The sequence below is a fragment of the Populus trichocarpa genome, chromosome 5, assembly GCF_000002775.5.
Source record: "Populus trichocarpa isolate Nisqually-1 chromosome 5, P.trichocarpa_v4.1, whole genome shotgun sequence".
Classification (NCBI taxonomy): Eukaryota; Viridiplantae; Streptophyta; class Magnoliopsida; order Malpighiales; family Salicaceae; genus Populus; species Populus trichocarpa.
The window spans coordinates 4,333,061-4,346,915 of record NC_037289.2 but is presented as its reverse complement, the minus strand read 5'-3'; the positions used below and the strand labels follow the sequence as shown (position 1 = coordinate 4,346,915).

The 13,855-nt window shown below is 34.3% G+C and overlaps 1 protein-coding gene across 5 annotated transcripts; it reads left to right on the top strand.

Annotated features, from left to right (window-relative positions):
- The first annotated feature begins 8,714 nt into the window (after positions 1 to 8,714).
- On the top strand, positions 8,715 to 12,949 carry LOC7479155 (protein kinase STUNTED). 5 transcript variants are annotated; one of them, XM_024600490.2, is made up of 10 exons: positions 8,715 to 9,005; positions 9,119 to 9,210; positions 9,457 to 9,706; positions 9,882 to 10,472; positions 10,567 to 10,815; positions 10,908 to 11,071; positions 11,169 to 11,245; positions 11,334 to 11,481; positions 11,911 to 12,057; positions 12,152 to 12,949. In XM_024600490.2, the coding sequence occupies exons 1-10, from the start codon at positions 8,822 to 8,824 to the stop codon at positions 12,389 to 12,391; spliced, it is 2,142 nt and encodes a 713-aa protein (XP_024456258.2). In that variant the 5' UTR covers positions 8,715 to 8,821; the 3' UTR covers positions 12,392 to 12,949. The 5 variants fall into 5 exon arrangements, with proteins under 5 accessions (XP_024456258.2, XP_052309337.1, XP_024456256.2 ...); XM_052453377.1 differs by having other exon boundaries at positions 8,715 to 9,020; positions 9,457 to 9,688; XM_024600488.2 differs by having other exon boundaries at positions 8,715 to 9,020.
- The last annotated feature ends 906 nt before the right edge of the window (positions 12,950 to 13,855 follow it).

Below are 13,855 nucleotides of genomic sequence, written 5' to 3'. Positions count from 1 at the left end.
AAAAAAATAGAGAGACAAATGTAGATTAAGATATTTAATCTTGTAATACCGGGTATTTACCTAGTTATGTTTTCTAAATTTTTTTATTAATATAATTTTTTTATTCAATTAAACGATAATAGAAATATACATATATTAAATTGATTGAATAAAATAAAAGGTAAAAAAAATATTATGCAAGACTATACATAATAGAAATATTATCTGAAAATAAATATTTTTTATTTTAAAAATAAAATTTATCTATACAAAAGGTTAAAAAAAAATATAGATGAATCAAAAAAACTTCTTGAAAAATCAAATGCACGTAAAATAATAAAAAAATAATTGTCATTTAAAAGAGTCTCTCTAAAAAAAATAAAAGAGAGAAGAAGTATTAATATAAATATTAATGTCGTCTTTATTGCCTAGTTTTGGGGCATAGTGGTAGTCAGAAAAATAGGGTTGATGATTTTTTCAACCTAAAAAACAAAATTTCAATATTTTTTTTATCCTAAACACCTACAAAATATCATAGCCAACTTGATAAATCAGTTTATGGCCTCTAAAAACCTAAAAAGTTATTTCAAAACCTGAAATCAACTCGAAATAAAAAAAATTACCAAGATCATATATATTTTTCTTGGATTTTTTAAGGTTAAAAAAACCCTCTAATGCGAGCTCCCCTCATCAAAACAAAAACACCAATTTAAAATATTTTGTTGGTCAAAATCGGTGTCAATAGAAATCCTTTCTTTAATGCTGGATTTCGATGACTTTCTTTCGTCTCCCTTATATCAGGGACATAAGAATAAGGAAATTGAAGATTAAGATCAAATTTTTTTTTTAATTTTAAAAGCTAAAAAGATCGAATATCTATAATTTATAAAGTATAAGTATTACAATAATATTTTACCCCAACTTTTTAAAGTCACTCATTCCTGGCATGTTTTTTACTTTAATTTCTCGTCTTTCAATCTCACTCTCTCCCAGTAAATTTACTTACAACTAAATTTTAGTTAATTTTGTGACGTGGCTGGTCACTTGTTCTAAATGGAGCAATCGGTACATGTAGATATGCTTGTCTCCCTTGTTTGACAATGACTTGAGCAGCACTACTATTCCACTATTTTTTACACTAAAAAAATAAAATAAAATAAAAGAAATCCAATTTATTTTATCCAAAGCATTCCCGTAATTCCAAGCCACAGGAAGGCCTTTATTGATCCTCTTCTTTGCTTGTAATGGATCCAGCGCATGTTCCATCTAATCTTGGATTCGCGCAATGATAACTCCATGCTTGAATGCTTTGCTCCTTTTTATTTATATTATTTTCCTCTGGTAGAACATTAATCATTAGAACAGGCGAAGCCCTTTATCAATAAAATGAGCAAATCATTGGATCCAACCAAGTTGTTTGCTCCATCTTGTTTTTTACTCTGTCCCAGCTTCCTCGAGACAAGATAAGCTGTCTTTTGGAGCAGAAGGACAAAAAAAACACCTGAAATTGAGGTGTCCTGTTACGCTTGAAAAAGAAGATTAATTTCCTACTTGTTGCAAGGGTGGACCACGTAAGCTTTTTGATATTGACATCTAAATTGAGCGAGCCATAATAATAATAATAATAATAATAATAAAGAGGATCACAATGGGCACCATTAATTTCATCATTAAAAGTGGTTCCAGATTTTTTCATCATTAAATCCCTACTAAAAATTAGAGATTTTCAGTAGGTTAAACCTTACAAGCCAGCTCACAGTTATTGTGGACGAGCACAATTTTTTCTTACAGGTATTGCACGCATGCCGAGGGGGAGAGAAAAGGGAGGAAAGGAGAAGGAAAAAAGAAGAAGAAGGGCAACTTGAGCCAATACGGCGACTCATCGCGACATGCACTGCCCTGGAAGACAGGTCTGGCCGCAACGGTTCCAGTGCTGCCCAACAAGGCCTTGAGCTAGGCACCGACAAAGCCCCAAGCGCCGCTTGAGTATGGCGGGGCTTCAGCATTGCATGCGCTAATTGTTTTTTTCCCTGACAACCATTTTTTTTAATTTGGTGGGGCCTCATTATTGCACGGGCAAGTTGTTTTTTCGGTTTGGTCCCTGATCAGTTAATTTTTTTAATTTGATCCCTAATTCTTTGATAAATTTTTTCTTTGGTCTCTAATTCTTAGATGGCTCTTAAAATTAGTCTCAAATTTTATCCCACACAAGCAAAGTTGCAAAGTCGGAAAATATAACCTTTTTTTTTTCTATTGAAATCCACGCATCACAATTTTTTCTAAAAAGTTTTGTTTATCATTAATGATTTTTTTCTTTATTAACACATGTCATAGTGTATTAGTTTTATTAAACACACTAATCAAGCTTTAAATACTTACATATTTAATATTTAATTTCCATCACCAACAAAAAAAAAAAAGAAATTAATAACCCCAACATGTTTTTTTTTTTCAAGTTTTAGTTGACTTCCCACATCATATCAGCATAGCACAGGTACCGGCACTTGTAATCCTACCTGCCACTGATCTTCTAGATTTTATATACGTAACCCACAAATACAAGGCTAATAAAGTGGAAGACTGTCTCCAACACTTGCGGTATTTTACTATTTGTATACCCAAAAATAAGTGCTGGCTACTGGCTGGAAAGGCCCACCCACCAAGTACTTGTAGAGAAAATGAAAAGCGAAGGCACATGGAAGAGTTGAAGTCATGGACACCACCATGCCGTAATTCATGGGCAGCGGACGGTGGTGGCCGTAGCAAAGTGACGTTAGGCTTCACTCAGCATCCCCAGTACTGAAGTCACTGCACCAATGCCCCTTCTTCTGTGGCTTGCTGCTGTGCTCGTAAGACTACGAATTATCAACTAGGGCTGACTATAATTTAAGGAGAGTCCGCTTAATGTTCATGCTCAAGGAGGAGGAGGTGTGCTTCTCTCATGATTATCGAGGTTCAAATCTCATATTTTCTCATAAATCTCTTGAACAGTCCCGTAAAATCCTAACCTGGCGCTCAAATCTGGTAGCAGCAGTAAAGTCAATGTGCTTTGAGTGACTTCAAATCATTTGCGAAGCTGTACTAATTCAGATATGTGCCAAAAAACAAAGGGATAGATTTCCTTTTGTCCTTTATTTCTGTGATGAAGCGAATGGATTAATTTGTGGTGGCTTCAAACCATTGTAGATTTCGATAAGATTTTAGATAACTCGAGAAAATTAAGTCTTACTTGTGTTATCCACACCGAAGAGCCATTGTTCAACTTCACAGAGAACACCCCATGGGGCCTCAAGGGACACCCGTGTATCATTGATGACCTTAGAAAAGAGGCTGCTTCGCTCATTTTTCACTTTTTTCAAAACTCAAAAATGATTTCATAACATTAAATTATCACAAGGGACAAATCCTATCCAAGCATATGGAGAATGTGTTCGTCTATATTATCTTGCTTCGTTTTGTGGTCTTCTTAAACAATATTTGGAATTGGTAACTGGATCTTCCACTCCAACATTTTTAGCAACAGTCACACCATGAAGGCCTGGAGGGTAAAAGGTTTCTCTTAGAACTTTCATCCTCCACGTAAACTGTAACTTACTTGTCCAGATTCTCTCCCAAACCACCATCTTCCATTTTTTCTGGTTTGAAGACTGCTATGGAATTCTGTTCACGCTGATTTCGAATAATTTCTCCAGGAGATTTGCATACCTTTCCTGTATATTCTCTCCATTTACCTTCATCTCATTCACAAAAGAATCAAACTTCGACTTGAACTTTATTATCATCCCTCTTATAAGCATTTTCTAAATTGCTTTCATTAAGACCTTTATCTTTAAGAACAGTAGCCATTTCTTTCATTTGGTTTTGTTTAGTACCAGACTTCTGTTGACCTAATTACTCTTCTACTGCATAGCAACCAACACTTTTGCAGCTTCAGGTCCATAAAACACAAGGAAGTCACTTACAATAGAGTTTCTTCCATATTTTGTTCGACAGCCTCTTCCATGTTCAGAATTGGAGCATTAGGTCGATCCACAGAACAGAGAGACAGTATGGATTAATTTTCTTTCTTATTTTGTTTACATCTGTAATCTCTGCCGACATTAAGTAGATCATTGACTCCATTCTTAGCCCCTTTAATTATAATTCTGTTATAATATATTAAGATTACATTTTAACATCATGTAGACCAATTCATGAGACATATATAGTGGCATGTTGATGTTAATTAATGTGCTATTGATAATAATTTTTTCTTCGGGCTGAAACATAATAAACACTGAAGATATATATGATATGAGAGTTATAACGAGGTATGATTATCATCTTTCCAACCTTTCCAGCTTGAGTTATTAGTAATTTTGAGTTGTCTACTGTGACCATGACTAAATAGAATTAGTTATAATGGTACTGCTCAAATTATAATTATAGATACTTACAGTATATAAGGAAGATGAACATAAAAAAAAATTTAAAAATAGTTTTTTAACAAGAGAGAGAATTCTTAACATAAAATTTCTAGATTTAAAGCCTGTTTAAGAATGTAGTAAATATTTTTTTTTAAATTTAAAGTGTTTTTTAATTAAAAATATATCAAAATTATATATTTTTTAATTTTTTAAAACTCGTTTTTAATATTAACATATCAAAACGATCCAAAAACATTAAAAAATTAATTTAAAACTAAATTTTTTTAAAAAATTTAAAAGCACGGTGCTGGATCACAATAGGAAACATGTTATTAGTCTATTAAGTAGCAGTCAAGATCATAACCACGACAATGAAAAATGATTTGTATTTTCATGGACACTTTCAACTGTATTTAAGAAATTCAACAACGTCTTGAAATGTCCAGTTGAAAATGAGATAGAAAAATTCCATAAAAGTTTTGGGTTTTTATATAAAAATGTTTAATGGAATGACAAAAAAATACAAATAATTAAATTAATTAAAGTTTAATTAAAACGCTATAAATGCAACAAATTATGAAATAAATCCTGTTTATTTTTGTGTTTTAAAAGTATTTTTTGATATAAAAAATAAATTTTAAAAAATAAAAAAATATTAGTTTAATATATTTTTAAATAAGTAAACAATTGAGCTCTTTATCCTGAAAACAGCACAATGGTGAGCCTGTGTTTTTAACGTAGGAATTGTTGGGATCCCAAATATTTATTTTTCATGGTTGGCTTTAAACGTAAAAACAACCACAAAAACAAACAGCCATTTAATAAACTCTTGCCACCGAAACGTAGTCTATGGTTATTAGGTTTATTCTTCTTGCACGTTGAAGCTCTCTTCTCCCAGCCAGTCTGTTGCCTGTTAGGTCAGTCAATGCATGACGAGACCACATTTCTTCCCGTTTTTTTTTCCTTAACACACCACGGCACTGCTTCTTTCTCCTTTTGCTTAAAATAAATAAATAAATATTCCGTTTGACTGAATAATATCAACTGTAGATCGAGCTACTTCATTGATTATTATTTCAAGGCAGAGCCACTCATGTTTCCACCGTTGAAGAAGAAGAGTGTTGTTTTATCTTGTACGTAGTGGTCAAAAGAAGATGGCTCCTTTGGGAGTGTATCAGAGCATATCCTCTCCTCCTTCGTATTGCTGATTCCACTTGTTTTGCCTTAGGATATATTCAAGAGTGTCAATTTAATTATTAACAATATATTAATTAACATTTTGCAATCCATATGAATAACATCTCTTTTTCCCATATGGATGTTTGCTAAAATTATTTTTTTTTTGTTTTTTAATTGTTTTAATTTGCTAGCTAGTGTCAAAAACACTAGCAAAAAAAAAAAAAAACAACATTATATTAATATATTTCTAAATAAAAATTACTTTAAAAAATAATAATTACAAACTTTGAAACAAACCCTAAATAAATTACCAGAAAGTGACAAGCATCCAGCATAAACCACATTTATTACGCAGGGAACCCTCCAAATTAAAAAAAAAAAAACCAATCCTTTTTTTAATATAAATTCAAGAACAAGAGAGTATTATGGGTCTCATCTTGATCGACAACCACATGTACTCTTTTAATTATAAATACTCTTTAGTGACGAAATACATTTTATTGCATGCATGCCCCTCTTCAATTTTCTTGAATTAATGGTCAAATCTTGATTGATTTCAGGGATAATTTATTGTATAAAATTAATTTCTCCCGTCAGCAAAAGGACTAGAATGGTTCGTACAATTGCATGGACAAGAGCTTGCTGATGAAAAAAAAAAAATCAATTCGCTAGAAATAATAAGAAAAGGAGCAGCGGACGAGCGTAATTGTTTTTTAAAATATTTTTTATTTTAAAATATATTAAAATAATATTTTTTATTTTTTAAAAATAATTTTTGATACTAGTATAACAAAAAAATACTAAAAAATATTAGTTTAAAGTAAATAAAAAAAATTTAATTTTTTTTAAAATATTTTTAAAATGTAAAAAAATAAAAAAAACAGAAAAGAAATGGTTAACATGGAAGCCTTATCAAGCAAGCAATTTTGATGGTTGTATTGTAAATATTGTGCGATCCTTTCCTTGAATTCACAGTCCACTCCATCCTTTTAGAATTTTGAAGTGCCTTAATTATAGCTAGCTAGCTGCCTACGCATAATGACCCTCCTTTCTACTTAATGCATCAAATAATTTGACGTGTTTAATTTCACAAACATCATAACATTATGACAGAATAAATCAAACAAAACATGATTAAGTCTACTCGTTAAAATGTAATAATAGCTGTTTTTAAAAGTATTTTTTATTTAAAAAATATTAAAATAATATTTTTAGTGTTTTTAGATTATTATTTTTTATACTAATACATCAAAACGATTCAAAAATACTAAAAATATTAATTTTAAAAAAAAAATAATAAAACTCATTATCAGACACCTCCTAAATATACTCTCTAAAATCTCTTATATTTTATCTTTAAAACAAAAAAGAAATCTAAAAAAAAAAAACCCAACCTTCCATAAAAGCAACTTTTTAATTGCCATGAGAGCCTCTTCTGGCGGCAGCTTTTTTTTCCCTCCATACTTTTAATTCATATCAGTTTATGTGTTTAAAGGTTTAAATCTCGTGGTTAGATCTGTATTGTCATTTTTCGACTATCCTCACTCATCATGATTGTTTCCATTTATTAAAAATGATTGGTGATTATTATTTTTTTACTAGATGAAAGAAATTGACTTTGATTAATGGTTTTGGATATTCTATAATGGAGTCTGGTAGTGTGATATGTTTCCATGTTAATTCATGCTGGCTTAGACTCATTTTCAATGAACAATGGAGCAAATTCCAATAGATGTAATCCAAATTTGAAAAATTCAAATATTTTTTTTTTCTATCATGTGATGTAACAGGATTTCTTGGTATTTTTTAATAATTTTTTACTAGTCCGAACCCATGTTTACAATATATGCATGTGTAGGCCTCTCGCCAAGCCATTCGGTGTGCCCGACTCACCACGCCCGACATTCTTAGGGCCTCGGCATCGCCCCTATGCCCAATCTAGTGCATTGGTTGGCCCCGGGCTTGTGTTATGGGCCCAACACTTGACGCCCTTTAGGCCTAGGCGTTGCAGCCTGAGCTAGTCTTGGGCATTATACGACACCCCGCCCTACACCTCTAGGGCTGAGGTGTTGTGGCCTGGGCCCAGTCTCGGGCATTTTCTAGTGCCCAACTCCCTGCGCTCGGTGCCAACCTCCAACACCCTTTGGACCTAAGGGTCGTGGCTAGTGCTCATTCTCACGTATTGTTTGAGCTTGGGCCTAGCACCTAATCTCCTCGTATCTTTTACTGAGCATGATCGTTGTTAGCTGAGTCGAAGGGAGTTGAGTTTGACACCTTATCAGACCCACAAGTGCATGGCCTTGGCGAGTAGCTGAATCCAAGAAAGTTGAGTGTGGCACCTTGCCAGATCTTCAAGCGTTTGGGCTCCGTGTATAGTCGAGCTCAAGAAAGTTGGGTCTGATATCTTGTCAGACCTACATGCGTCTGGGCTCAGCATGTAGCCGAGCATAAGAGAGTTGAGTTTGACGCCTTGCCAGATATATGTGCTCTTGGGCCTAGTGCATGACTGAATCTAAATATGTTAGGCCTGAAATAAAAGTAGACCGACATCGTCTGAGCTTGATATTCTATCAAGCTTATACATATTGGGTTATCATCTTAGTTTTAACCTTTCTATTCATAGGTTCTTTAAGCAAATGCAATCTATATAAAATATATTTATCTATCAATATCCTTACAAAAAAACTTTTATAATAAAAAAATCTCTATTTTTTATCACAATTAAATTCCACCCTAATAAAATCCATAAAAATAAAATATAATATAAACTATGGTAATACTCAATTTATAACTACTAATATTTATAATGTTAGAAAAGATAAACATGTAAAAAAAACAAGATAGAAAAAGTCACATCCACATCCATCTCATAGAAAACAAAATATATAATTTTTTTTTCATATCTCTCTCTCTCACAGTTCAAGTCAAAAATAAAATTTTTCATATAAGCATACAGTTAATAAATTGATTCGAGAATATCCCAATGATTACAAGCATCATAGCCATTAAAAAGCCATTTGTTCCATCCAACGGCTGAGGCTGCAAAACAGAGTTGATAAGCATGCACTAAGAAGCACAGAATAACATCCCTTACAGACCGTTAAAAATAATAAAAGTCTTTATAAGAAAGAAGATACATGACGCCCACGATCATTTTCATTTTCTGATTTCCATACAGAGAGAGAAAGAGAGAGAGACACACACACAGAGAAGCCATAGCAATAATTTTTTAGTGAGTAAAAGTGGGAATCTTTGTCATGGGCACTGACAAAACTGTCCCCGGTGGATGTGGAGACGACGGTGGTGGTGATGAAGGTGTAGTGTTGGTGGTGGGAGTGAAACTTGATGGACAAAGTAGAGAACTTTTGACATGGTCACTTGTGAAAATGGCACAGCCTGGTGACCGTGTAATTGCGCTTCATGTTCTTGATTCTGGAACTGGTAATGGTAACAGTGGTAAAGGTCTCTACCTTGGGTGTTTCTCTTTGATGAGTTCTTTTTATTTCTTGTCAAATGTTGATCTTTTTGTATGGTTTTTGGTGGTTGTGGTGTAGAATGTGTGGCAGGGACTGGATCAGTTTTGTCATTAGTGAAGATATTTGATTCATTGTTGGCTGTCTATGAAGGTTTTTGCAACTTAAAGCAGGTTCCATACCTTCACTTTTGTTTCCAAAATTAGCATTTTTCTCTCTCAATTTTAATGTTTTGGGAATGGGATGTTTTCCTGCTTGGTTTCCAAGAAAATTGAGGAAAATTATGTTTTTTGTTGTTGAATTTTGGAACGTTGGTGGAAATTCTGATTTTCACCAAGGAAAATGGAGGGTTTTTTTATTATATATTTACTGTTGAGATTGAGAGGATGATTATTGAATTGGGTGAGGTGTTTTTTCAGGTAGATTTGAAGCTAAAAGTGTGTAGAGGTGAATCGGTGAGGAAAACTCTGGTAAAGGAAGCAAAAGCAAGTAATGTTGCTAAGCTGATTGTGGGAACTTCCAAGACACGTCAGAAGCTCAACTCTTCAACCTCAACAGCAAAGTATTGTGCTAAAAAATTGTCGAAAGGTTGTTCTGTCTACGCAGTTAGGAGTGGCAAAATTTTGTTCCAGAGAGAAGCAACAGTTGCAAGTAATGATCCTTTACAAGGTTTTAATTGTTTAGTCTTTTGGAGTTTTCATGTTCTTGATTTGTTTCAATAATGAGAATGATGCTCATATGAGAATTCTTAGTTTTGTTTTCTTGTGCTCTAGTAAAATAATGGTTCTTGTTTGCTTAGTTTTTCCCTCTTGAGAAACTGACGCAAATGATTTTTTGGTGGCAGAGAAATTGAACCAAGAAAGTCGAAAATGCTCACAAAAATCTCAGAATGAGAATTCTCTAAATCGTACTCCGCCATTGCTATTGCCGGATGATTCTGGAACACACGTATTGGAGGAGTCATGTTGGGATGGCAATGATGATAACTCATGGGCTTTGGTACCAATTCAAACGAGTAAGACACCGTCGGATTCAGATTCCAATGTGAGTGAAGCATTGGAGTCAAAACAGGGCTGGTCATTTCTTCGCCGGGTACTTTTCCCTAAGCAGCAGCACTCGGAGAAAGCTCATGTGAAAAGGCTGTCTGTGGTTAAATGGGTATTTAGGATACCCACCCGAAATTCTTCATCTGTGGTACATCCAGATCAAAAACAGAATATTTCACTAGCAGATGCAGATCAGAACTCCAATTTAGAAGTCGAGAATTATGCAATCGTGCCAGTGGGGCCTGAGGTTGCTTGGACTCCCATTTCACCATGCCATGACTTGAATGGCATCCCGGAAGAGTTGAAAAATCTACGCGAGAGATACTCATCATCATGTAGATTATTCAGCTATGAGGAACTTGCAATGGCCACCTCAAACTTCATTCCTGGTTCATTTTTTATCCAAATTTCCCTTCACTAATTTTGACTTGAGCACATTCTGTCTTTCCTCCCCTAACTTGTTCTGTAACTTTTAACTTTCAGAGAATATGATAGGCAAGGGTGGTAGCAGTCATGTTTACAAAGGTTGCCTTCCTGACGGAAAGGAATTGGCAGTGAAAATCTTAAAGCCATCTGAAGATGTATTAAAAGAGTTTATTGCGGAAATTGAGATAATTACAACTTTACATCACAAGAACATAATCTCTCTATTTGGATTCTGTTTTGAGCAAAACAAATTACTCTTGGTTTATGACCTTTTATCAAGAGGAAGCCTGGAAGAGAATCTACATGGTACAAGTTTTCTCTGCTTGGGATCGGATGAGATTATTTCATTTTTCTCCATTGAAGTGACCCTTAACTCATGATTGCTACTTCCTGACTAGGTAATAGGAAAGATGTGAACACGCTTGGTTGGCAAGAGAGATACAAGGTGGCTGTGGGTGTAGCAGAGGCACTTGATTACTTACATAATTGCTGTGATCAGCCTGTGATCCACAAGGATGTAAAATCTTCAAACATACTTTTATCAGATGATTTTGAGCCACAGGTGCTGTATTCTTAAGCTTTTTCAGTGGTTTTATTTGAGGTTTTCTTTCATTCTTGGCAGTTTATTATGTTTACTATAATTTGATTTGTCTTTTCAGCTGTCAGATTTTGGACTGGCTTGCTGGGCTTCTACTTCTTGCCATACAACATGCACTGATGTTGCAGGAACCTTTGGGTGAGTATTTGATCAGCAAGTCATCTTTTGTACCTATTTTCAAAGTTATTTTAGAGTTTGAATATCTTATGTATTCCCTTTGTGGCAGCTACTTGGCTCCAGAGTATTTCATGCATGGCAAAGTAAGTGATAAAGTTGATGTATTTGCATTTGGAGTTGTGCTCCTCGAGCTTCTTTCCGGTAGAAAGCCAATTAACAGTGAACATCCAAAAGGCCAGGAGAGCCTTGTCATGTGGGTAAGGTCCCTCATATACTTGTTTAATCAGAACTGAAGAGTATCTAGTAATGAGACGGTTTTTGTTTTTCTTAATATGAATGGGGGAGAAAAGGACTATTTGAAAATCCATTGCCATACCAACAAGTCAGGACAATGTGCGCACAAAGAAAATGCAAAGAAGATTGTGTTTTCAATATGGATATGTTTATGTTGAACAAGTCAGGAATTCTCAAGTTGGTTGGGGATGAATTTATAATTCGTTCCTATAAGTTACATGATTCTTATTGGATAAACTGAATGCATGATTTTGTATTTTCTGTTTTTGGTTTTCTAAAGAAACCTCAGGATCTGTAGCTGTCCTTCTCCGAGGAATCTATTTCACAGTTTGTTAATATTAGCCCTTGATGTTATATTTTGTAATTAATTATTGCATGATGCTGGCTTCCAGGCGAAGCCAATTCTTGAGGGTGGTAAAGTTTCCCAATTGCTTCCGCGTCTAGGTAGTGAATATGATGATGATCACATCGAAAGAATGGTATTAGCTGCAACCCTTTGCCTCAGACGTTCACCTAAATGGAGACCACAAATGAGCCTTGTAAGTTAAATTTCACCGAATGCTTTGATTGTAATTTCCTTTTCTCCTTTCTATGAATTGAATATGTGGTCATGAATATTTCGTTTGACTACAGGTTCTGAAGCTCCTCCAAGGGGATGAGGAAGTCAAGAATTGGGCAAGGCATCAAGTTTGTGCATCAGAAGAACATGATGCCATGGACGGGGAAACATTTCCTAGCAATATCCAATCCCATCTTAATCTTGCATTACTAGATTTAGAGGATGATTCCCTTTCTATTAGCAGCACCGAGCAAGGTGTCTCAATAGAAGATTACTTGCAAGGGAGATGGAGCCGCACATCAAGCTTCCACTAACCATAGACCAGTGGAAAGCAATGTGCAAGTATATCTCATTTTGTGCCAACTTTTCAATGTACAAGGGCTTGTATTGGTTCATCTTTTCAGATTCTTTTCTTGGTTCAATCCACTGGTGAGGTCTTGGAAGAGAGGTTTTGTGCAAGAGGTTTGCCTCCGCCTAGGCTAAAAAGTTATTTTACCGTGTATGGACTGGTTTTGTCTCCAATCCTTGGTCATTGCTTAATGTAGTTTAGAAAATGATTTAGCATATAGCAAAACTCCCACCTGAATATTAGGGGTGAATATGGACAGTAAAGCCTCTCTTCAATTATAAGCTGTACCCGAAGACGAGTGTCTTTGCTTTCTTGCATCACATAGTGGTGCTAAAAATATCTTCTGCAGGACTTCATTATTTGTATGGAAGTGCAGCCGAGATTCCTTCTGTTCTTCTTACTCTGAAACACTTGTTTGGGTTGGCTGGTGTTGTCCCTTGAGGATGAAAAAGCTTAACCTTTATTATTTGCTTTGTTGTATATGATGTTCCTTTGCTATTTGTTCAAGCATCATGTACCTGGATTCTTGGAGCGTCACTGTCCTCAAACTTTGAGAAAACAAACAAGCTACTGGACAGAAAGTACCTTATTGTTCTGCACACGAAAACTCTGGTCTCTGAGATTGTAAGAATAAATAAGGAAAAAGATGTTTCTTTTTTTTCAAACTTATTTTTTGTAATCAAAGAAGCCGCTGAAAAGAAGATGCCTGAAACTTGCCCTTCTGCACCATGCCACCACACTGTAGATATCAGTGGTGATAATTTTATTATACTATAACAGTGCAAACTGCAAACACTGTGGAGCACACGGTAGGTAGATGTTAAGAGGTTCACCAAGTGTCGGGAAATCATTCTGTTGATATTGTATATATAAAGGATTTATACTATAAACCACGCTGTAAATGTTAAAAAGATCATAGGAAATCATTCTGTTGGTATTTTTTATTTTTTATTTGAAAAGTTGTTGGGTCTGATATAATCGTTTAGATCTAGATCTAAATTTTTTGGGTGTAGTATAACTGTTATTTCACATATCTAAAATTCTTAAATCTGGTATGGTTGTTAGATCCAAAAGCTTAAAACATTATCTATATTTTTAATAATTTTTTTATATTTAAAAAAATAATATTGATTTATTGCGGAGCACGGGTAAATGTATTAATACTATAACTCAAAATGTGTGGTAAGATTATTATGCTGGCACTAGAGACATAGAGTAATAATACAATGGACCACACTAGAAATATTATACAATTACTTAAAACACCTGGATAAAACTGTACACTAGAGGCCATATTGTAGACATCATGCAATAATACCTTAACGCTTCACTCGCTTGACATCTCTCATTCTCACTTGAGATCACTTCTTTGATTAAAAAAAAAAGAAAAGGGTATTGATTTGCAAGCATCTCTAGTGAATTGGATAAG

Excerpts from the sequence above, each read along its gene's own strand:
- LOC7479155 (XM_002307010.4), top strand. The coding sequence starts at position 8,822 with ATGGGCACTGACAAAACTGTCCCCGGTGGATGTGGAGACGACGGTGGT. Across the intron at positions 9,211-9,456 it reads GTTTTTGCAACTTAAAGCAG|GTAGATTTGAAGCTAAAAGT; the intron begins GTTCCATACCTT and ends GTGTTTTTTCAG. Across the intron at positions 10,473-10,566 it reads CACCTCAAACTTCATTCCTG|AGAATATGATAGGCAAGGGT; the intron begins GTTCATTTTTTA and ends TTTAACTTTCAG.